General features: G+C 36.6%; 1 protein-coding gene across 1 annotated transcript in view; it reads left to right on the top strand.

The window, feature by feature from the left end:
- chas (chascon) overlaps positions 1 to 26,728 on the top strand; it is a 472,926-nt gene that overhangs the window by 437,393 nt on the left and 8,805 nt on the right. The window contains exon 8 of the mRNA XM_069847044.1: positions 6,527 to 7,332. Within this exon, the coding sequence (XP_069703145.1) occupies positions 6,527 to 7,332 (806 nt within the window). The remainder of the gene's footprint in view (positions 1 to 6,526; positions 7,333 to 26,728) is intronic.

A 26,728-nucleotide genomic window follows, 5' to 3' on the forward strand; every position in this document is an offset into this window, starting at 1 on the left:
GATGACATAATGTCAGTTTACAAGCAAAACACATTAAGGCAAAAATATTACTTCTGAGAAATAGGCGTACGTAATACACTTAATGTGTGTATGAACTTAGAGTTGGAAAATGAAATACACATAAGGAGAAACAACTTAATAAAAATAAAATTTTGAGGATTCAGTTTCAGATGCCGTTTTCTCAGAAGTAACACATATTTTTTTTTTTTTTTACTGAATGTGTTTCGCTTTTAAACCGACGATAAGTCCGTGGCAATTTCATTCCATGTTGAACGTGACTCGGTTTTCTGTCGGTTATCTAACGACGTTGTATCAACTTTTACGATTTTTAGCGCTAATGGAATTGGTAATAGCGGATATAAAGTTGGAAGTTGGAAATTGGAAACTTAGACCTATATACCTGCAATCACTGATATATGCAGACGATATTGTTTTGATTAATAATAATGTTGAAGACCTTCAGAATGCAGTTATAGAATGGGCAAGTACCTTAGAAGAACGAGGTATGGCTGTGAATATTAGTAAAAGCAAAATAATGAAGATTGGAGGGGAAAAGGTAAATTTCGAAATAAAATGGAAAGATCAAACATTAGAACAAGTAAATAGTTATAAGTATTTAGGAACAATAATAAATGACGATGGCAAACTAGACGAAGAAATAAACAATCGAATTAGAAAAGCAAATCAAGTTTATTATAATCTAAATAATACAATTATTGGAAAGAGAGAAGTAAACAAGAAAACAAAAATGCAGATTTATAAAACAGTAGCCTATATTTACCTGTACTATATGCTGCTGAGACTTGGGCAATGATGGATGAGCATAAAAGTAGAGTAACGCCATCAGAAATGAAAAATTTGAGAAAGTAGTTGGGAAAACTAAGAGAGATAGAGTTAGAAATATAAATATTAGAAATGAACTACAGCAGGCACCAGTGGTAGAACAAATTGAAAGGAAACAACTGAATTGGTTTGGACATCTGGTTAGAATGGGAGATGAGAGGAAAGTGAAAGAAGTATTCGAATCAAGAGTAGAAGGTAAAAGGAGGAGGGGTAGACCAAGAATAGAATGGGAACAATACGTTAATGATGTGGTGAGGAGAAGAGGGAAGGAAATCCGGGAAATAAGATTGGCATTGGACCGGGAGAGAGATAAGAAATGGGTGGAGGACCCGACGCTGCAAGGCATAAGGGATAGATGAAGAAGAAGAAGAAGAAGAAGAAGAAGAGGAAGAAGAGGAAGAAGAGATGGTATTTGGCGAGATGAGACTTGGGGTTCGCTTTGTGATTACCCTACATTCGCCTTATAATTGGGGAACCCCGGAAAAACCTAGTCACGTAACCAACCAAAGCTGGTATCGAACCCACATCCGAGCGCAACTCCGGGTCAACAGGCAAACGCGCCTACCACCTGAGCTATGCCAGCGACACAATTTATTAGTGCCTAACGTAAATATTATCCCGAAATCATACCACCCTTTTACAAAGGCGGCACCCCGCCCAAAGCCCAGACCGGTAGACATGACCTTACTACCAACTTATAAACATCTCATTGCTAGTTAAAAAGATGAGAGGCGTAGGAAGTTGCTCAACATGGGCGTAATGTATTAGAATATTATTAAGTGTAAATTCCTTTTTATTTGCTTTCAGGACATTCCTTTTCTACATCTCAAACAGCTAACTTCTGTAGCAATTATCACCACGGTGAATTCCCAGAGATAAGTGCAAAGAGTATGACACCTGCATACTGTCTGCGCACTAAAATGTCAACAACTCCAAAAAGGAGCAAGTCATACCAAGAACATGCTGCGTCTGTGGATCGGAGCCACGGCACTGGTTTGATTCCCAGTCAGTTCGTGATGGAATTTGTGGTGGACAAAGTAGACTTGCAGAGGGTTTTCTCGGGGTGCTTCCTTTCCATCTTTCATTCCATCAACACTTTCCACTCCCTCCTCATTTAATCTATCATCTGCAATAATTAGAAATAGGCTGGAGGATCTAGCTTTGTCAGGACTGACGCAGGATGGGCCGCATGCCAGTATCGGATTCACGAATGTCACTCAGTCCACCTGTGGTATTTGAATAATCATCGCATATAAAAGGCAAAGAATGGGCCAATGCAAACCTAAGAGCATGAACCCATGTCGGGTCCGGTCCTCGAAAAGTCATTTCAAGCCATACCATATCAAGAACAACAAGGGAAAAAACGCCCATTAAGAGAATGTTCTAATGACCTAATCATTAATCTATGAACATCTTACGGCAGGGTTACAGAACTCGCGAGAGAGGGATGGAAAACATGGGAAAGCGTTGGTTCCCCGTCCACAGTCCACCGGCGTTGAATGACGTATCTGTGGCCCATAATAATAATAATAATAATAATAATAATAATAATAATAATAGTTTTATTTACCCTGGCAGAGTTAAGGCCATCAGGCCTTCTCTTCCACTCAACCAGGATCAAATCACATACAGAAAAAATACATACCGGTATACAAATATGAACTTAAAAAAAATAATAAACATAATTAAGTAAAAAAGAGAGATTGAATACATATACACAATCAGTATTAACTTTGAAATAATAATAATAAAAACATATATATGTAATAAAAAAAGAGACTGAATACATAATCACAAACAGAAAAATACATTCTAGTATACAAGTATTAACTTAAAAGAAAAAAAAAAAAGAATTAATACATATGAATATAATCTCACAACTAAAGGAATAGTACAATTAGTATGATCAGCACAGCACGTGTTACACTGAGACAATGACAATTACGTAGATATTAGTGTTAATGGAAAAATAAAGTAATGACTGTGTAAAATAATAATAATAATAATAATAATAATAATAGTAATAATAATAATAAATAAAAATTATACCTAAAAACTAGTTCTGTGCATTTAAAATATTTCTAAACAACCTAATTTTAAACAACTGAGGACTAAGACTACCCCTGATTTCCAGCGGCAGCGAATTCCATGAGCGGGCTATGGCTATTGAGAAAGAACTTGAGTACAGAGATGTCTGATGACGTGGTATTGATAGCAATAGATTGTGCTGTGAACGTGTATTACGATTATGATGTGAAGCTAGGAGAGTAAACCGAGAGGCAAGGTAGTTGGGTGTGGAATCATGTATAAGGATATAGCAGGCAAAGAGAATGTACTAATCGTCGATCTTGCAAGCGGAGCCAGAAGAGTCGTAGAAAATATTCCGATATATGATCATGTCGGCGGATATTGAAAATAAATCGGACGCAGACATTATGTACACGTTGAAGTTTTTGAGAAAGTTCAGCACTTAGGTCACTATATAAAACATCACAATAGTCAAAGTGAGGCATTACAAGGGTCTGTACTAGAATTTGTTTTAGTTTAGTAGGACGGAAATTTTTCAGGCGGTTCAAAGAATGCATGATAGAGAAAACTTTTCTACAGATATATCTGATTTGCGTATTCCAGTTCATATTAGAGTCGAAATAGGTTTTTTAGAGTAGCACTGAAAGGAATTATTTTGTTGAGAGAGACAGGCTGAAGGGTGTTCATAGTAATAGAGGATAAAAGCCTTTGCTGCCCCAAGAGAATGGCTTGGGTTTTATCTGGATTGATATTTAGCCCAAATTTTCTTGCCCAATTATTAAATGATAAAAGATCGTCATTGAGGCTCGACAAACGTTCATTAAGAGTATCAGGCCGAGAGTGTATATATACTTGAAGGTCGTCCGCATACAAATGATATCGGCAGTGCTCCAGAACTGAAGAAATGTCATTAATATATAGAGTGAAAAGCAAAGGACCTAGTACAGACCCCTGAGGGACACCTGCTCTCACGTGTCGCCAAGAAGAAGAACGATTATCATGATATACACATTGCTGGCCGTCGCGAAGGTAGGAGTCCATCCATGTGACTGCACTCTCAAAAAGATGCATTTGTCTTAGCTTTGAAATCAATATGTCAATGTCGACAGTATCAAAAGCTCGGCTGAAGTCAATTAGTATCAATACAGTAATTTCACGTCTGTCTATAGCTTCACAAATGTCTTCAGAGATCTTGAGTAGAGCAGTAGTCGTACTATGGCTATTTCTAAGACCTGATTGACAGGCGTCCAATAGATTGTGTGTACCAAGGTAAGCAGTCAGCTGTTTGTAAACAATGCGTTCTAGGGCCTTCGACAGTGTGGGAAGAATGCTGATTGGTCTGTAGTCATTTGCAGTCATTGGTTTGGTGGTTTTAGGGAGTGGATGAACGAGGGCGTATTTCCATTATTGTGGGTAGGTAGAGGTGATGAGGGAAGCATTGAAAATGTGAGACAAGGTAGAGAGAATTATATCTAAAATCAAATTTAACATCAAAATATTAATGCGATCTGTGCCTTGAGCTTTAGTTTTAATCCTTTGTAGTGCTATTTTTACGTCTAGATCAGTGACATTAGTGAAATAAAATTTGTCGCGGTCTGGGATAGGAGCGGTTGAAAGTTAATCTATGGCTTGTTGTTTCAGATCAATATTGGGATGTGAAGTGGAAGCGGATGTAAAATGGTCATTAAGTACATCTAGAGGAATGTTGATTGGATCCGTTGGCGTCTTATTCTGTCCTATCCCCATTTGTCGTAAGTTGTTCCATAGTGCATTTGTGGACGGCTCGATTAGGCTATGGGTGTGTCGGAGTTTGGAGTTACGTATCATTTTTGTGGTTTGATTTCTAAATTGCTTGTATATTTGCCAGTTTTCATCAGTTTTATTGTGTTTAAATTTACGAAAGACCTCATCTCTTCTACTCATGTGATCACGAATTGATTCGGTGAGCCATGGTGCATGACAGCGCCCGTAAGCAATCACACAAGACAAACACTGAATACAAATCCCCTCCCCTACAAAGTCAATGACGCGGGGATAGAAGGAAGGGGTGAGTGACATATCCGATGAATGACGCAACGCCACAATTGTCGCCCAGTTCTCCAAGCCTGCCAAGGCAGTAATAATATGGACTAATACTTTGGTATTGGTATCCGGGTACCGATGCTATTTATTGGGCTCGTCAGCACCAAATGGCTATTTACGCCCTTTCGACGAGTTAAAAACTATCTATAACTCCAAATTTTATGTTCCTTAACTATGATTCGAAAGATGTAATCTACGCGAATGAAAGCATTTAATAATCACTCGTAATGAATGAACTTTCATTTTATCATTCAAGTGATCATTTATTCGCTCACTTGCAAGCAAACATGGCTCAAGTGAACCTTTAAAAACGACAAGAAACGAACAAGAATCGAGCCTAGAACCACTGGATTTGCAGACTAGCCTAGAGGTATTCTACTTGAGAGCGCGTGAAACTAAGAGTTATTGCTTCTACAGTAAATTTAGTAAGTTTTGAACATTTTCCAGTGTTTGACTTCACCTCACATAAATATCTGGAAGTAAGATATATTTATATATAGGCCTAACTTAGTATTTCTGAAAGTACAGTGTTTACACAACAAAACCTACATATTTCGCAACAAATTCAGACGCATAAAAACTGCAATACTTCGAACTTTCTACCTATCTTTTATGGGCCACTAGCTGCAGCCGAAAACATCGATCCTTCCTCTACGGACATTAGTCCACTTCATACGTTCCAGAAGAAACAGGAAACAAACTGGAGACCATCAAGACAAGGCACATCAGCGCTCGTTAGCGGTTTTCCGTACAGGTACCAGTCGAAGGAAATTAATACCTTTCAACATACAGGAAAACAGCCTGCGAAAAGAAAACTATGATTGAGAAGGTGACAGCAAAAAGAAGTGCACGCAGGAAGAAGTAAGCCTTGACTCAACTGACTCAGAATCTAACGTTGACGACTCCATATTCATCGACACAGACTATGACAAGGACCCAGACTCTGACAGTGGTGATGATGCTGAGTGTTCCTAATGTGGTGGACTCTTTTCCGAAGACAAAAGTGGCGAACAGTGGGTTCAGCGTACTCAGTGCAAAATGTGGTGTCATTCTGACTGTACAGATAAGTCAAGAGAAGTCAATTTCATTTGTGACAAATGCCTGAATGGCTAATCAGTCTTTATAATAATAATTATATTCCTCAGTTTGTAATAGCTTTTGTAGGGGTCCATATTAGGACACTTGCCTTCCTAATATGGATCTGCGAATATTTTCAAATAAAGTGTTATATTTATAGTGATTCTGAATGTGTATTGGTTTTTATACTCTTATCATGTGCAGAAAAGGATATTGAAGGGATTTAGGCATTTTTAACTTACTATTTAAAAAATCGTAAACCGGATATATCTCTATTTCAAAGTAAGGGGTGCATATTTGGCATGTTTCCTGCAAGCGATAGCGATAGATATGTTTAAGCCCCAATCTCCTCGTAGGCCCCAAGTTCTCTATCTCAAAATGTTCACTAGAGCATCGCCGTAATTTCTTGTTTAATTTTTAACGCTTTTACTGAATCACTCTACATATCCCCATTCCTTTCCTTAGAGTGATTTGAACAAATAACGAACTGTTGCAGGAGGAACACAACTACCGGTACGAGAAGGAGAGCTCGTACCGGCGGCACGAGCAGGGGCAAGGCGCGGAGCCGCCTCCAGACTACTCGCCGCCTCCGCTGCAGCACCAGACCCGAACCACGCCGTCCCCTTCCCCGTCTCCGTCGCCCCCTCTCGAGCAACCCTCCGGCTCGCGTGGCACCCCTCCTCCAGAATCGGCGCCCACGAACAAGAAGCTGTACCAGAGGACGCGGTTCGCGGCCGACATTCCTCCCCCTCCGACGCGGCAACCCCAGGTGAGGGCCAAGTCCCCCGGACAGAGCGCCACATCCATCATCGGCGAGTCCTTCAGGAAGCTGGTCGGCAAGTTCCGGTCCTCCAGCTCCGAGAGGAAGAACAAGCGTCGCGGCAAGAGGTCCTCGCGGTCGCCCTCGCCGCGCCACAGCTCCACCTACCAGCAGTACCACGTCATCGACAGCAACATTCCTTCCGTGGTGGGGCGGCGAGTGGGAGGGCGCGGGGGCGAGGCCGCCGAGGGCGGGGAAAGCGGCGAGTCGCAGCCGGTCGCCCCGCCGCGGTCTGCACGCCACTCGAGGCGCGAGCGCAGCACGCAGACGGCAGGCATGGAGCAGCGCGGCCACCTCGGCCGGCGGGGCGCTTCGCCCGTCGTGCAGCGCTTCTACCTGGGCGAGGACCCCTTCGGCGGGTCCATCTACGGGCGCGAGCGCGAGTACGACGGCGTCACGCCCGTCAAGTCCAGCAGGCGCCACCACCGTCAGAATGGACACCGCAGGGGCAGCCATCCCGGCGAGGAGGAAGACACTTCCAGGTATGACAGCACCTGCTACTCTTCTTAGCCTTGCGAGGATGCGTTAAGCAGCAGTTCCCAAAATATGGGTCGCGGGACAACGCCAGTCACAAACCAAATAATATTAATCTTGCGGTGTTAAGTATTGTTTGTAACTCCGAGAAGAAGATCGCGGAGTGAAGAGGCAGGGGGATGCATGTCAGTGATATGAATGCTTACATTATGTAAAGCAACAGCAATACTATTCATTAAAAGATAGTCATTGCTCTTATGCTTAGGAAGAGAGAAGTTAAGCTATCAATTCTGCAGTGCTCGGGAAAAGTGACACAAGTCAGTTTCCACAAACCTTTTTTAATAATTTATTGACAACTTACGGAACATCTGCTCGCTTGGAAAAAAATACATAGTCTATTTCTCCCATTACAATAATTCATACAGAAAAAAATCAAATCGACATAAACCAGTGTAAGTTGCCAATTAATTATCAAAAAAGGTTTGTGGAAACTGACGTGTCACTTTTCCCAAGCACTGCAGAATTATAATTTGTACTAGATTAAGCAATTATTAATAGTTATTTTATTAAAATAATTAGTATCCTTTAATTTCCATACGCTTATTGTGACTAACGTTTTCGGCATGAGTAATAGACCTAACCTGCATACTGGGATATTTATTTGAGTGAAGCACAGTAACCCCACCGTAGCTGCGGAGGATAAGTTTCGAACATACCGCGGATACGCGAAGCCACGGGTAATAGCAAAGCTTACAAATACATACCGTTGGTAGGTGGCGACTGTAGCACGTGTCAGGATAGTGAAAAGTAATTCGTGGGTGTAATGTTCTTAGTGGCATTGGTAACATCTATCACCACAGTCTATAGAAACAAAATGCGACTAAATTCTAGATTTTATGTAGAAAATACGCTTTCAACTGCAATGACTCGTGAAGTGAAAAATATCAACCGAGGCAACGAAGCGATATTTGACATTGATACATTTCCGGACTCGTGGAATGACAGTTGATGAACATGTCTCAAAAGCTACTAAAGAGAATCTTGAAGTCTTAGCCTCTAGTTTCAGACACTACTTTCTTTTGATGAACGAGGGGAAACAATGGATAAAAGATCCCTTTGTAGAAAATAATTCAAAGAGAGTGAATCTAACATCAAGAAAGGAAGATTCCCTGATAGAGCTCTCATGTGACTCCTCGTTAAAACCAGTGCATCGTGAGGACTAGTTTAGGCTAATTTAGGATTAAAATGAGAAGTGAATATCCTAATTGTTTGCAGATAGCTATTTGATTGAGTTTTTCAACAAAATATTTGTATGAGCGTATTTTTCAACCATGTTATACTTGAATAATTAACGATGTTTCAACATTTTTTGTACAATATTCATAATATATTTTAAATTCTATGTCTTACGTTTATTATTAAAATATTAATAGTATGCTAAGGCTGTTAATAAGTAATTTATTATCCCTAATGTATAGAAGAATAAATAATACAAAAGAATATTACATTCTAATAGCAGTAACAGAGCAAAACTTTATGGGAAAAAAATATGAAGTGGGTCTCGAAAAAATGTCGAAGATTTTGGTGGGTTTCATGTCATTGAACTTTGGGGACTGCTTTTTTAAAACATAAAAGCACGTGGTGGATCCATGACATTGAAATTCAAGTTCAGGTAAGATCATCCTGCACGGGGAAAAATGGCTGCTGCGAAATCAGCTCAGGAGGTTACTACGTTAATAAAATTATATCCAGAATTAATATTATGATTATATGTTTTATTAATGGTAGTTATAATTATATTGGCTACTGTAACAATATTAATTCCGGATATAATTTCACTCACATAGTAACCATCCATTTCGCAGCAGCCATAATAAACGCCTGTAAAGTATGTGATTATCCAAGTTCATTTTGCTATACTTTTCCGATTGAGAAGATTGGCTTTACTTTTCATTCATTCAATGAAATAACAATAGCATAATTTAGTTAACTTTAGGATTATTTATTATCAGATAGAAAGGATTTTAGAAATCAATTGCTCTGTTTACATATACTGTAAGAGAATTCATTTCTAGAAACTAGAATTAACAAATATAATTTAAAATGTTCTCTGTTTATATATATCACACTGTAATAGTATTCGTTTCTAGAAACTTGGAGTAACATGAACATCATTTGAAAATTTAATTGTTTGATACTCTTGGACTTCACTGATTTATTCTAGGTGAATGATTGTGGAGTATCCATGAGCCTTCGTCGAAATTGAGTTTAAATTAATTTTACTACACCTACCCCAACGAGACTATTTGGCAGTAGTTTTCTGTCATTCTATTATAGTTCTATAGCTTAGGTTAGTTCATTTCATGAATATGCAATATTAAATAAAAAAGACTGTAAATCAAATAATATTGTTCTCACATATTCTACAACACAATTCGTTTCTAGATATTAGGAGTAAAATAAGCGACATTTGAAAATCTAATTCTTTATCAAATGATTTATGCTATGCAAGTGTACTGGTTTCAAGTTGTCGTTTGCAAAGCACGTAAACAAACATCAGAATGAATGTTCAGAACTTATTTTTCTTGGATCCTCGAAGCTAGAGAAGGTAAGGATTGAAATATGATAGTGCCAAGGAGATAAAAATGTTAACAGCTTTTTTACGGAAAGTGATTAGATGTGGTGTTGTGTCTTTGAGAAAAATATTCGCTTACTTGAGAATATCCTAAGTACTGTAAAATATAATTATTAAAAATGATTCAGAAATAACAGTTTCTAATTTGTTAACAAAGCATTTCATATACGATTATTTTACACGAAAGTGTAAGGAATAGTCATGTTACTTGCAAACGGCTACTGTGCAGATTGCTGATAATTAAAGATCAATAGTAGATGTTATGGTACCATCAGTAGTGGCATACTCAACTTCAGCTGAACGGGTCTGGGGAAGCAGAGAGTAAAAAGTAGGTTGCATTCCTTCCAGGCAGGGTCACGAACCTATGTATCGAAAGATACTGATATTGTGTCTCTAATTTTATATCACCTTTTCGAACAAGAGTGCTAATTTTGTTTTATTAAGGAGTTAGGTACAGCTTACAGCAGTCAAATTTTTGGAAATGTTCAACATTTTTTTCCTCCATTACTGTATCTTGTACAATAATAAAAATTGGTATGTGTAAAACATTGTCCTTCTGCTATATGAAAAAAATATTTTTACGATTTAAAAAAATTATTTATATATTTTTTTCAAAATTCAAAATGGTGGCAGTTCACTGTGCAGTGATGAAGCGTTTCCCTCATAATTCAAACTTTTTTACTTCTTTAATGTTCTCTCTTTTATTTTATTGTTGAAATTCATGTTTACAATATCATGCTCTTTCAACTACATTCCTTAATAAATAATATTTTTTTTTATTTTGCGTTAGAAGAAAATACTGATATTTGACCATTTTTTAAATTAATTTATTTTTATCAGGCAATCTATCAAAGGCGGAGAAGTGATTTTGCATCATATTGTAGATATGCATAAAAACACACAAAAAATTTAATCACAGAATGTTGGATAGTTTTTGATTCATGTTTTTTTAATCGTAAAAATGTTTTTTTTTTTTTTTTCATATAGCAGAAGGACAGTGTTTTACACATATTAATTTTCATTATTGTACAAGATACCGTAATGGAGGGGAAAATGTTGAATATTTTCAAAATGTTATTGCTGTAAGCTGTATCTAACCCCTTAAACGACTCTTTCAATGGCTCAATTCAGTTAGCTTCAATGGTTATGAGAGATCGAACAAGAAAGTGTTTAAAAACAAATAAAATGGCCACTGCCAATTTACAAGTGCTACATCAACATTCGCCTTTTAGTAATAAGTAGGCCTATAAAGACATTCTATTTGAGAATACATTCTTTTTTGCTGGTTTTCTTAATTTTAATCAATTTATTCTAAATCTTCAGCATCTGTCTTTAACTTCCACAGTAGGCAGACTCAAAGTAGATAGTAGACTACCGTTCTCTATATTGAATTTAACATTTGTCTACTACGCCTGACCGACGAAGAACTGTCGTTATCGACAAGAGAGTCTTTTCATTAGCGATGCTGTCAATTACGTATATGGTTCATGACTCTGATATTGTGATGACTAATTCACTGTCGTGTTCGACTAGGAACATTACTTCCTGTTAATCTGATTTATTTATGAATTTACAAATAGGAAAACATTTGGACAAATCGACCGTGATCACTTAAAATTAATACCACAACATTCATGCAGAAAGATCAAGGAAAACCATACTTTGAAACGGACTTCCTTGGTATCTCCGTAATTTATCCTTGCAAACGTCCTTTAATAGGATATTTTAAAACTTACACGAAACAGAGCAGTGTTGAAACTTGTTGGAATTAAATTCCAGCTTAGTTACCTGCGTCTCAACTTAGTTATCTGCGTCTTTCCAAGTGAGAAGACTTCTAGCGACAAGTTGATTGAAAATAGCAATTACGCAATGATGCAAGGCCGCGGTAACTTCAACAACTTCGTTCAAACACCGTAAGAGGAAAACAATTTTTTTTTGTCAGAATTGTGCCGTGTTTGATCGATTTTAATGACTCAGCTGTATTCAGATTTTATTTCGTCCGTCAAAAATGTTACCTTGGCGTCAAGAAGAAACAAGAGTACATTTCAAATAAATATTTCGTCACATTCATATTGTTGTAAATATACTTATTACACAAAAATATTTACATTAGAACTTCAAACTTCAAAGCCGATTTACAATATAAGATAATATTTAACTTCGGACTTTTCTTGTTTCATTAAGATGATACTCTGTCAAATATTTCGATTTCATAATAAAAAATCTTTGCAGCATTTTTTAGGCATAATTTTTATTTATTATTATTATTATTATTATTATTATTATTATTATTATTATTATCTATTATTATTACTATTATTACTATTATCATTATTATTATTATCTATTATTATTACTATTATTACTATTATTTTTATTATTATTATTATTATTATTATTATTATTATTATTATTATTATTACTTTACATAGTAATTACTTTATTTTTCCATTAACATTTATATTTAGGTAATTGTCATTATCTCAATGTAACACTTGCTGTGCTGATCATACTAATTCTACTATTCCTTTAGTTGTGAGATTATATTTATATGTATTAATTCTTTTTTTTTAAGTTAATACTGTATACTAGAATGTATTTTCCTGTTTGTGATTATGTATTGAGTCTCTTTTTTTTTATTATATATATTTTTTTATTATTGTTATTTTAAATTTAATACTGATTGTGTATATGTATTCAATCTCTCTTTTTTACTTAATTATGTTTATTATTATTTTTAATTTAATATTTGTATACCGGTATGTATTTTTCTGTATGTGATTTGATCCTGGTTGAGTGGAAGAGAAGGCCTGATGGCCTTAACTCTGCCAGGGAAAATAAAACTATTATTATTATTATTATTATTATTATTATTATTATTATTATTATTATTATTATTATTATTATACTTATGAGTGAGTATTGTTCGGCCAGTGTCAATGTTATATAGGGTGTAAACGATATAAACTGCCAAAATTATATAGACAGTACAGACTCACAAACAAAATTTGGGCCACCTGTATTTTTCAAGTTCCAGAGATCCAATTTTATATCAACACTTATTCTGATTTTTTGGTCACCCAGAAGTTTATATTTTAATTCTGTACTGTGCATGCTCAGTAAGCACTGAGCGCAGTATGTTAGAACTGGAACATGGAAAATTCAGGTGGCCCAAATTTTGTTTCGGGTTCTGTACTTGGGCTATCGGTCTACTGAACAAAATGTCTAGAGCAATTTAATTTTTTCTTATAGTTTTATTTTTTATTTGTAAAATACCATGTTTTTAAGGTTGATAGTCTAATATTTGTTTACATTTCGACTGAACATGAATGCAATTGCCAATGACCTTGCGCTCAATACATACCAATACACAACAAAGTAACAAATTAATGCTTCAGCTTACGTATCAGGAAAACTAAATAATGACTATCTATTCTCATTTTCAAAAATGTTAGTCACAAAAAAACATTTTCTTTTCTGTGAAATCCTTGAAGTTACGGAAAACATTATCTGACTTTTTCTTCAGTTTTATGCTCTACCACTAGTATTTGTGGCAGTATATATCTTTATATCATGTATAACGCTAGGATATGTTATATTTTCAAATAACGAAAACAAAACTATGATGTATTCCTTTATTATTGTATTTCCATCAATATATCACTTATTGTTTCTTTTACTGTAATTTAACATCCTGTAGCACTTTTTTTAACGTTTCAAATGATAATCGTAATCTGGTGAAGTTGGCTAAAATTTCCGCTAAGTTTTCTTTTTCGGGCTATAGGGATTCGAATTGGCGAGGTTCTACTAGGAGGGGCAGTCATTTGTATAGTTTTTTTTTTCATGTGGTGTAATATTTTAAGGATATAAGACTTTAATTCAGTTTAAATAAGACACTAATCTCTCTCTTTTTGATCCTCTTTCTATCACCATAGTCGATCAATTCGTTCTCTTTCTGTAAGATTCTTCATGATCACGTGAAAGAATCATTGTTATTAAGTTGTTTTTATTGAATTTTGTCTAATTTATGATTGTTTAATTTCTTCCTCCTTATTCAACATAGTGATAAATTTATATGAGGTATTTCCCTTTCTTATGTATACATATATACCTATTTGGAGGGCCTACCATAAATTTGAAGCAATTTTATTTTTATTTTTTACAAAATAATAGCTAACAATTAGTTTAAAAAATATTAATTTTTACTTTTTGAGACTGAAGGATCCAAAAGTAGAAAAATAAGTACATGATGCCATTAAAAAAACTCCTCTATAAATGAAAAATTATAGTTGTTTGAAAATATGTTCAAAATATTCCTTTTTTCTTCCCATACTTATAACTTTTATAGGCCTATATAAAGTTCCTTTATAAAATTAAAAACAGGAAAACTACAAGAAGTGCTCCAAACTTTTTACCTCACTTTTGGGCCTATAATGAAACTGATAACCCATGATAGGTAGGACACAAACAAAGAAATTGAAAGTAACTAGCTCTAAGATAAAAATAAACTGTAAAAACTACAGAACTATATTTTTCGCTGTTATACTATGTCATAGATTCAGAAAATCCCAACGTTTCGGAACCACGAATAGACTCCTTAATCAAGGAAGATAAAGAGACAAGGTAACCTATCTGTTGGATAAGTCGAACTTACACTAATCTTAGGTGTAACTTATTATTAAGAGACCTACACTTCAAAAACATTTGTTGCAGATAAATGCAAGTACAAACACTTAAACTGACGCAAATAAATGTATTTTTTGGTTTTAGTTAGTACATACAGCTATGCTATTGACATCACACTCAAAAAGCACCAAAAAATAAAAAAAAAAATGATTCAGAACGGCCATGTAGCCACAGCGATGTGAATTCCTAGCTTCGGGTAAAACAGCCAACAACGCAATACACAGAGATGTTAAAGAGAAGTGATAACGTAGGCGGCCACAGGTTGCAAAATGGCCGAGGCTTGTGTGTGTGTGTAAGTGACCTTCATATCCTAATAAGGTGAGCATGGTGGCAAAGTAGCGAACATGGCAGTTCTGCAAATGTTTATTTCTCGTCCTATGTAGGCCAAGATTACGATGCGATTATCCACCTTCGACTCGGCAATGCCTCGAATTCGTAAAAATATCGGCGTGATTCTAAATTCCGTGAATGTTTGATGCGATCCAGTGAGTCACGTCAGAGTTGCTGCGTGCCCTTTAATCTTCGTTTCTCGGTGACATACAAGGCTGACGACTTTTTTTCTGACGTAACAAACCCCACCTGACAGTGTCGAACGTTAAACTATGCGCAAGCGTAGGTTATGACTTAGAAGTATTGCATTTGTTCTTTGGCAGCATCTGAAAGTGGGCAGGAATTCGACCCTGGGTTTAGACCAGCCTTCTGCTCGATTCGTTATTTCTGTTTCAGTATATGCCCACATTTATGTGTTCTGTGTTTCTATTATACTTAACTGTTCAATAAAATGTGAGAAGCTAGTCCAGCAGATATTAAGGGTGTTTGAGAATAAGGTGCTTAGGAAAATATTTGGAGCTAAGAGGGATGAAGTTACAGGAGAATGGAGAAAGTTACACAACACAGAACTGCACGCATTGTATTCTTCACCTGACATAATTAGGAACATTAAATCCAGACGTTTGAGATGGGCAGGGCATGTAGCACGTATGGGCGAATCCAGAAATTCATATAGAGTAGAGATGGGATAAACTGTTCTTTTTAAGAAACAGTTTCGACTGTAACTGTTTCATGAACGAAACTGTTCCAAAATAACAGTTTCAAAGAAACAGTTTCATAAGAATATGTTTACAACATCAGTGCCAACTGTTCCAACTGTTCCAAGTGTTCCAACTGTTTCAACCTCTCATCTGCTTCGGGAACATGTTTCAAAGCCCTTGAATCGTCTTTAAATCAGCTGTTCAGTGTATTATGACAACGAAAGATAGTTTTCGTAGGTTACTTTTGAGGGTACAGTAAATAACTACAATCATAATAAATCGATTTTAGTAAAAATAAGAAATAACGCGTATAACCCTAGGAGAGTTTAATAACAATGACATTAGCTGATGATATTTTTCGTGGTATATTAATAATTAACACTGTCAGGGCACCATGAACGTATTCTCCATCAATGGACAGCTAATAATTAGGAGATTTATTAGGGAATTTGATTCGTACAATTAAATTGCGCGATCCTACATAGGCTACTGTTCCACGAAGGCCGTGTAGAACATGGATATTATATCTACTTTCGATTGGAGGTCAATGATAGCGCTACATATGGCCTTTGCAGACAACAAAGAAGAGGAAAACCGTTTAGAAACTGAACTGTTTATCTGTTCGAACCATATGGAACGTCGAAGTTATCACTGGAGCAGTGTAACACTCTTTGGAACAGTTGGAACAGGTTTCGATCGAAACAGTTTCAATTGTGAAACAGTTTCAAATAAACTGTTCCAGCTTTTTTTACCATCTCTAATATAGAGTGTTAGTTGGGAGGCCGGAGGGAAAAAGACCTTTGGGGAGGTCGAGACGTAGATGGGAAGATAATATTAAAATAGATTTGAGGGAGGTGGGAATGATGATAGAGACTGGATTAATCTTGCTCAGGATAGGGACCAATGGCGGGCTTATGTGAGGGCGGCAATGAACCTCCGGGTTCCTTAAAAGCCAGTAATTAACTCCAGCAGATAATCAGAGGAACACAAGTTGCAGAAGCATCACTACTGTTATTTTTTTAGCTGCGAATAACCCATTTAGGACTACTCAAAGTACTTAGAGGCGTTTCTTTGCCTTTCTTTTTGCTCATAGTTGTCTCATTCTTTGAATGTGGGCTTCTTTGTCAACTTGCCATTTATGAACTTCGATTCCAAAAACGTCTCGGAACAACTGGATAATACGCACGGTAGAGCAATGTCGGTAGTCGACGTTACTCGCTGGCCACTAGTCACCGGGCCGTATCTCTGTTTAAGATGTCTTGTGTGATTCCTGCCAATTGAAAAGTCGGAATGATTTGAATGCCATATACCGCGAGAAAAATAACAGCTATGGATTACGAATGATGAGTGACTGATGTTAAAGTGATGTTTGGAACGTTTACACACGTCTGTACAGGGACATCATTTTATTTTTATTAACATTTTTAATATTAACCTGGCTATACCTTTAGAGAACCGGAAACACAGTTTGCTACCTCCTTCCACGACTGTAGTTCGATAATATTGGCGTAAAACACAAACAAATCACTCTACTAGGTATAGGAGGGAAGAAAAGTAGTTCATCCATTTACGTGAACTAGAAAATATCGCGATTTTGAGTTTGATCATTTTCATTAGGCTTTTATTCAATTAAAATACAGTACTGTATTCAGAATAAGTGTTTTTACTCACGAACTGAGTTATCCATGCGAACGTATTCATTATGCAGCGTATATTATACTGTCTACAGCACTTTAGCGTACAATATAGAGAATGGAGTTAAATTGAAAAATAATCATAATATGGATATTTAAACACATTTTTGAAAATGGTGGCCGTTCATTTCGATACAGGCTTCAGTTCTTTTGTGCATATTATCGCACTATAGACTATTGCATCTAATTCCAATTGCCAGTTTCGTCCTTCGTGCTAGTAACTCATGTTGAAATAATTCTGTACCTACTCTATAAAAGAGTACCTTACGTACTGTAAATTCAGTCTTCACTTCTGCCCGACCCGCATAGATAAAATTGCTCAGACATGCTATCTACTGTCCGTCCAAGTGGTTATGTCGCAGGATCGTAGAAAGGGGGGAAGTCACGGGATAGTTAATTACTTAACGAGGTCCTTTTATTTAAATTATTTTAAACAGTTGTATAATATTACGTAAATGTCCAATTCTTTTTTTCTTTTATTGGGTTATTTTACGACGCTGTATCAACATCTAGGTTATTTAGCGTCTGAATGAAATGAAGGTGATAATGCCGGTGAAATGAGTCCGGGGTCCAGCACCGAAAGTTACCCAGCATTTGCTCGTATTGGGTTGAGGGAAAACCCCGGAAAAAACCTCAACCAGATAACTTGCCCCGACCGGGATTCGAACCCGGGCCACCTGGTTTCGCGGCCAAATGCTCTGACCGTTACTCCACAGGTGTGGACAAATGTCCAATTCCTAACAGAAATTAATGTTTTCAGAAAAGAGCTAAGACAGCCCAGCTTTTACACGAGGAAATCGGGATGCGACGTAGGCAAACGGACAGTACCTAGATGCGAAAATATGATTCAATATTGAAAACTTTTTCGTCACTGGAAAACGTGAACATATTTCTTGAACGTACTATACTCACTAACTCAATGCTGTTTACTATATGCGGCCTTGATTCTGTGTGGAGGACGATTGAACTTCATTAGTAGAAGGGGTGGGAGTGAAGTACATTCAAAAACTCAGGTACAATAAAAATTGAAGTAAAAATAAAATGATGTCCCTGTACAATGTTCCTTACTAACAATAGAAATAGATAATTAGTTACGTGGCAATATGTTAAACTCAGTATTATGTTTAAAACATGTCAGCAAAACGGGCTACCTTATTCTCTTCGATAGCGCATAAACTAGGTTCATCTTAGGATAACCACCCTCCATGATCAATCGCCCACGCATGATGATGATACACGGACCGGTATGACAAGATCAAACTAGTGCTGAGTTACTTCTGGTGATTTCGGAAGTGAAAATCCGCCCATCACAAAACAAAAAAATCACCAGCCTTTTCCCAGCGTATATGCCCAGATCATATATGTAACAGCTTATCCTTACGTTAAAATCGGCAGCACTTTGAAGAGAACAACCGCCAGGATCGCCACCCGTCCGCGTAAATGAACACGAGATGGCAGTATAGTCGCTAATGCAATTTAAATGAGAATTATGATGTGACTCCTTGTGTAACAACTAGATGTCAGCATAGCAAACCTGACAAAAGTTGTTACCGTCAAAGCCTGTAAGGCCGAGCTATCTGGGTATATATGATCTAGGGTATATGCAAGCCATACCGTAACAAAAGGCTAAACTAACCCAACCTAACCTGACTCAGATTCGTATATGAGGGGCTCACAACAAGAGTGGACCAAGTCCACCAGTGATCAGTTTGTGGATTAATACAATCTCGGATGAAGAAAACTTAGATTTATTCAATGCCATAACAAACAAAGTCCATAACTCATTTGTTACTCCACAGAGGGCAGCATTTCCTATGAAAGGTGAAGGTTGCTAAGCATGAGCCAGGAACATTAAGACTCAATATCTCAGAACTATTCCAGATGGACTTGGTCCACTCTGGTTGTGAACCCCTCATATGTAAGACATAGCATGAGTGTACATAGCGTAATGTCATCAAAGTTATGTTGGTATGACTGAGAAGAGAGTTGTAAACAATTGAAGATGCATAAGCGAAGTACGAGGAAGTAACTTAGTGCTAGTTTAGCCCTCAAGTTGATGATGATGATGATGATGATGATGATGATGATGATGATGATGATGATGATGATGATGATGATGATGATAGACTTTTGTACTAAAATATCAACCCTTAAAGTTTGGTGGTAATGATGTTGGTTATGATAATAACACATTAAGTTCTAACAAGACAAAGCCTTGAGATACACGTTGTTAGTAAATAGTGGTGATCTGAAAGAAGGCATACATAACTTAATTCGCCATCATTCTACGCTCAACTCGTCTGACAGCTAATTGCTTGCGCAGTGTGTCTTTACCGAAGTCTAAATTTAAATCAACTACAACATGTTGATTCTTTGCTTGCGATGTTGCATTTCTTTTACAAGAGGAATAACTACAAAAATCTACATGTTCTATTAGATCTCACGTATCGCCGTGAGCAACCACGAACATAAACAGTAACTGGTCTTGAGGCCACCTAACCTACTACTTATGCTGCTTAAATTTTAAGTTTAACTAGCGTTACAACTGATACGATATTGAGACTGAAGCATCTACTCATACATTTGAGAATGAAATACCTTGGATAACTGACGCCAGATCCAGTTTCATAGTTCTCATGCTGTTCGAACTACTGCACAAGGAATGTTAATTGTCGTCCAGCACGTTCAGACGTTTCCAGAACATCTCGTTAGATATTTTGTCCTAGATTCTAACAGCTTTCTTGTTATTTCCTGATATATTCAACGCACCGATCGTGGTTTTGGCAGTGGTATTATTATGTAAGTATCTACTCACTGACGCAACAAGCTGATCTCTAGGCTACGAAATTTCTAACGAAAGAAAAAAAGAAACGGTCGCACCAACAGCAAAAACAAAAATACCCTATCCACCCGAGTGTTTAAATATTCGTATTGCATAGTTAGTTTGATTTCTTTATTCGAATAATTTGAAGACTTCTAAAAATAAACTAAGTAATTCACTTATCCGAACATAAGACTATTTAAATAAAAGTAATGCCAAGGATCAAGCAGTGGATAATGAAAAGCTAAGTAAAAGTAAAAATGTTGTGCTGAATCTTAGAAAAGTATGCAGTCACAACACAACTAGTGTATCTGTAATGATACTTTTACTTTGATACAAAATAGTGTAACCAGCCTAGCCTGGCCTGGCCTAGTCTCCAGGATGACGGATGTTGCATCAGCAACTGAATCAAGTAAATTCAGAATAAGGATGGCAAACATGCTCAACCCCCAACTACTCTCTAAGCCAGGAGGAACACACATTCCCCTTTCCCCTCTTGGTTAGAATATCCTCTCGTCCCTATAATATTATTCTCTCAAGGTTGATCGGGTCGCGCAGTATTAGAACAGAGATGCCTAGCTTTCGCAAACCACGTACTCCGGAAACACGGTTTTTCAGCTGATAACAACAAAAATGCTATATTTCGAACCCTTCTAAATCATGATCACGTACCTTTTAATAATTATTTTTCTCCCTTTCCCCCTCCTTCATTCGTTCATTTATTCACACAATAGTCATGGATATATTGGGTATGTTTACACATGAATATCAAATAAAATACACTCAGTACAGCGTTAAAGAAAATACATATTAAATTTTATTACTTTAATTACGCAACCATTAGGATTTCCTCAAACTCCCTGTCAAATTTTTAAATGTAAGCCTTTATGCTGCCATGGTGATGTTGTAAACATTACCAAGGGCGTGATAATACTGTACGGAACTTCGTTTACAGCGTACATTACGATAGCATAAATCTCAAGGTCAGTGCACTGAAACCTCGTCTAATTGACTAAACTACAGTTTGATTTTAGCTGAGTGAGTTGTGGTGGGATTGCCGGATAACTAAATTTCATTAGCTGGGTGAGCTCTGGGTAGGTCATTAGTTGACTGAGCTACGGTTTCATCATTAGCTGACAACTGCAAAATGACTGTTTGTTTGTCTGATAATGGAGCTACGGCTAATTAGCTACGAATGGGTCGTTATTTGACTGATCTATTGACGGATCGTTAGTTAACTAAGCTAGGGTTTCATCATTAGTTGAATGATCAGCCTAATGCACTTTCAAGACAATTTTTAACAATTTCAGTATGCTGCCATCTAGCGAGTGCAAAAGAAGTCATGTTATAACCCTGATAGAATTGCATGGAGTAATAGCACAGTCTAGTATATAGTTACGAAACTCAATACGTAGTAAATATGCATCCATAGAGAGTTGCTAACCACTAGGATCGCTAATATCGCCTCATTATAGACAATGCGAAATAGTACCTGCACAGTCTATTGTTCCTAGCACCCTCACAACTCAAGCTTCGTGACCGTATATACTAGACTGTGGTAATAGCTTGTAGCTGCACTTCCATCTAGCGGTAGTTACCAAAAAATTCATTTTAGACAGTGAAGATCCTAGTGGTTGATCTCTTTTATATGTTGCCATTTTATAACATGGGAATGGCCAATACGTGATCAGAGCTGACAGTCATGCTGGTTCGTTGGATAGCTGAATTACGGCTGGTTGGTTAGCGGCTGAGCTACTGGTAGGTTATATAGCAGGCAGCGCACAAGTTAGGAAAGTTATCGGTTAGTATATCCTGGAGTTTTAGAGTTCAAGCTCTGATCATAAATGTTTACGTCAGTACGCTACGTAAGGTATAACCTAGCTTCGGTAAATAATAATAATAATAATAATAATAATAATAATAATAATAATAATAATAATAATAATAATAATAATAATAATAATAATGGAGCATGACAACTGTAAGTGGGATTGCTACTAAGTTGAAATGATCTGTCCAGCTACTTTTTAATCATATAAACGTACTCACACTGCGAAACTAGCGCTGTAAAAAATATTAGTGCTACATATTACAGAAAATATAATTAGTCGATAACAATACTGAACTAGTATATACAATATATATTATAGAACATAATAGTAAACACGATACACATTAACTGTAAATACTCTAGCCTATATATATAACATAATATACAATTAATTCATCTAACGAAATCAACTCCGTTACGATGAATAAAAACATAGCCTATATTCTGAGATTATGAAATTCATATCTTTTACTATAACTGCCAGTAAAAATTAGTTTAAACTAAGAAAATGTTCTTCCCACGTCACATGACGTTACAGGTACAAAATAATAATAACAAAAGTCATTATACAAATTATCAATATTTACATTTTACACAGTATATACAAATAATTCTTTTATCAAAACCTATCCCGTTGCAGTGAACGAAACATATATTCTGAGGTTATGAAATGAAAATCTTTTGCGAACATCACATAAAATTTCTTTAAACTAACGTAAGAGAATATTCTTTCTACGTCATATGACGCTACAGGAGCATATTTATAATACATTATATCATTATTATTTAATGACCCCAAGCCTATCTGCTTGAATTTCTACCTTGCTTATGAATCCACATGACGTAATTGATGTAGCTACCAGAAGAAGCTACTTGATCCGCTGTACGTTTGGGAACGAAAATGCGCTGCCTGGTTATTAGTTGACTGAGTTACGGTTTTGTGGTTAACTGACTGAGCTACTGTTGTATTGTTATTTGATGAGTTAAGGTTAGATTGTTAGATGAATGAGCTACGGCTGAACCGTTACCTGATTCAGTTAACGCTAGCTGACTCTATTACGGCTAGATAGCTAACTCAGTTTAAGCTAGATTGTTAACTAAGTGAGCTACGGACGTGTTGTTAGTTGATTCAAATAGAGCTACAAGTTTACCTGCCTGTGATACGGATGGATGGTTATGGTTTATTTAACGACGCTCGCAACTGCAGAGGTTATATCAGCGTCGCCGGATGTGCCGGAATTTTGTCCCGCAGGAGTTCTTTTACATGCCAGTAAATCTACTGACATGAGCCTGTCGCATTTAAGCACACTTAAATGCCATCGACCTGGCCCGGGATCGAACCCGCAATCTTGGGCATAGAAGGCTATACCAACTCGCCAAACCAGGTCGACGATACGGATGGATAGTTAGCTGTCTGCGTTAATGCTACAGGTACTCACCTTAATATTCGGCAAGGCTTTAAATTTCATTACTTTCGAACTTGAGTCAGTAAGAGCAAAGAACTTTAAAAAGTATATTTAATAAATTCAAGCACACGATAGAAGAATATTGAGCAAACACTTATTAATTCAGAATTAATATATATCATATACGGGTAATTTGTACTTTTGAATATAAAAAGCAAAAAATTGTATACACTTTAATATTCGGTCAGTGTGATATGGTACCCTTTTCATTGTGTTTACTATGTCGTCTGCAAGCACTGCACAGTGAAGGGTGGGAGTGGTATGTCTCAGTTGTCTTCTTGCTGTTAACACTTGCAGACCTGTAGTCCGATTTTGCAAGATCATTGTTATAATGGGGCGCAAAGGCAAGGATACTAGTTCTTAAAAACGACAGCTTGTTATTTTCCAGACAGAGATTTACGTTCGATCATCAGGAAAGTTAATAAGAACCCTTGAATAAGTGCTCCCCAACTAGCAAAAGAATCTTCAAAGACTGTGCACCGTGAAACAATTAGAAAAATGTTAAGGAAGAGTGGTTACCGTGGAAGAATGGCTAGGAAAAAACCTCTGGTATCTGAAGTTAACACAAAGAAAAGACTTGAGTTGCAAACAACAATATTGACAAAGCTGAAGCATGGTAGAATGACGTCATTTTCGTAGACGAAAGTCCATTTAGCGTTTTTGGTCAGGCTGGTCAGGTGATTGTGTGGCGTAAGATGAAAGAAGTCATGAAAATCGACAACTTGCAACCAATTGTGAAGCATGGTGGTGGAAAGGTTATGGTTTGGGGCTGCATGTCCGCTGCTGGAGTAGAGGAGCTCGTCTTCATTGACGGTAACATGAACAAGGAACAGTATCTCCAAATCCCCAAAGAAAATTTACACAAGAGTGCTGAAAAGTTGGGAATACATAATGCATTCAAATTTTACCAAGACAACGACCTCAAACATAAGTCGCATATTGTGCACAACTGGGTACTGTATAACTGTCCGAAAGTTATCGATATGCCTCCCCAATCTCCCGACTGCAACCCCATAGAAAATCTATGGAATGAACTGAACAGAAGACTGAGAAAAGTGCCAGTTTCTTCAAAAGAAGAGTTAAAGAGACGACTGGAAGAGGAATGGAGTCGTATTGATGGAGCATATACAAGCAGGATCGTAACCAGTATGCCCAGACGGTTGCAGCATGTTATCCAGCAGAACGGGTACCTAACAAATAATTCATTTCCTATTGCTGTTGTTATGAAGAAGTATATTTTTGATTTCCTAACTTTTGACCGAATATTAAGTTGACTGTGATATTTTTGTTTATGTTGATTTTTGATTATGTTGATTTTTGTAATGTCAGATTCAATTTGGAAAAATGTAGTATATTGTGTACAAATATTTTTGTTTTATACGCAATAATGTTTTTATTTCGCTTCAAATAGTGTATTAAAGTTTTGAAATATTCAATTTAAAGCCTAAGCGAATATTAAGTTGAGCACCTGTACATAGAAAATTAGCTGATTGAACTATAGTGAGTCGTCAACTGATTAAACTAGGGCTACGGGTGGGTCGCTATCTCTATGATAGAAAGGAATAGCTAATAAAGTTACAATAAAACTTTACTCTTACTTCTTGTTACAAGTACAAATGAAAGCATAGTCATGATTCCGCTCAAGTTCCTTACATATGCTCGCATGAAATAAAAGCTTTTGAAGTGGGTTACTACGCGATGTTAACTAACCAATACAGCGAGAGGTGACCACTACCTCTAAATCTCGCAGACGGGTCAGTTCAGGCTGGGAGAGTCACATATCATTGTTTTACATTAAAGTATGCCAGCAACTTTCGTTATAAGATAGACTGTTGGATACGCTCCAAAAGGCAGCCATATTGATGTTGCTGAGATCTTTCATTTCGCGGGGATGGCCATGTAACTCGATACCTCATAAAACTGACGAGCCCTGCGACCCACTTCTCTTCCTAAGTTGAATACTCTCGACCTCTGCCGCCAATGATGGGTGTGTTACATGAACCTCGTGTGTTCTCTGTACAATAAGCTGTTGATGTTAGTTAACATGCATACAATTAAGAGGACACTGAGGAACAAAGTCAGAAAAGACATAATGATAAAGTTCTATAAAACTATGGCAACGCCGGGAGTGCTGTATGGCAGTGAGACATGGACAGTGTCATCTAGAGATAAAAGTAGATTACAGGCAACAGAGATGAGGTTTCTGAGGTCGGTACTGGGAGTAACAAGGAGAGACAGACTTAGAAATTAAAATATAAGAAACCAATTACAAATCTATACTAATAATAAATCTGTAGTCGAAATTTTTCTGGTTATTTTCGATTTTCCAAAAATAATTGGTCCTAACATGTATATATAATTAACCGTCCTGAAACCGAAAATCGCTTTTTTGAAATTTTTGTTTGCATGGCTATCTGTCTGTCTGTCTGTCTGTCTGTCCGGATGTTTGTTATCTTTTCACGCGATAATGGGTGAACCGATTTATATGAAAATTGGAATATAAATTAAGTTCGTTGTAACTTAGATTTTAGGCTATATGACATTCAAAATACTTTATTTAAAAGGGGGGTTATAAGGGAGCTTGAATTAAATAAATCGAAATATCTCCCTTATTATTAATTTTCATGAAAAATGTTATATAACAAAAGTTTCTTTAAAAATGATTTCCGATAAGTTTTATCCTATACAAAATTTTAATAAGACTGATATTTAATGAGATAAATGAGCTTTAAAATTAAGATAACGCCATCTAAGTCGCTGTAATGAAATAAAAAAAAATGACTTCGTCTATAGGGGCCTTGGACAACAACAATCGAAAGCTATTAAACATAGCCTACAGAGAATGTTTTTGTGTTTGTATGAAGTAATATCGGAAGCTAAATTAACCGATTTATATAATTAATTATTATTTACCATTGGAAAGTGTAGTTTCTCTAGATGGACATAATGCTATAATGTTATTACAGTAACTTCTGAGTGAATCCAGGACAGGTAAGATTAAACTAGCTTCTTATGCATAGAAAACTTGATAGGCTATTCTGTATATTCATTTCCTGTATTTCTTAAAATAATGTTTATGAACACATATATTTTCATCTCAGCAAATTAACGATTGGTGTTAACATGTATAATTATTCATCCTGAGACCGAAAATCGCTTTTTTGAAATTTTTTATTGTATGTCTCTCTGTCTGTCTGTCTGGATATTTGTTACCTTTTTGACGCGATAATGGCTGAACGG

Source organism: Periplaneta americana, chromosome 15 (assembly GCF_040183065.1).
Source record: "Periplaneta americana isolate PAMFEO1 chromosome 15, P.americana_PAMFEO1_priV1, whole genome shotgun sequence".
NCBI lineage: Eukaryota > Metazoa > Arthropoda > Insecta > Blattodea > Blattidae > Periplaneta > Periplaneta americana.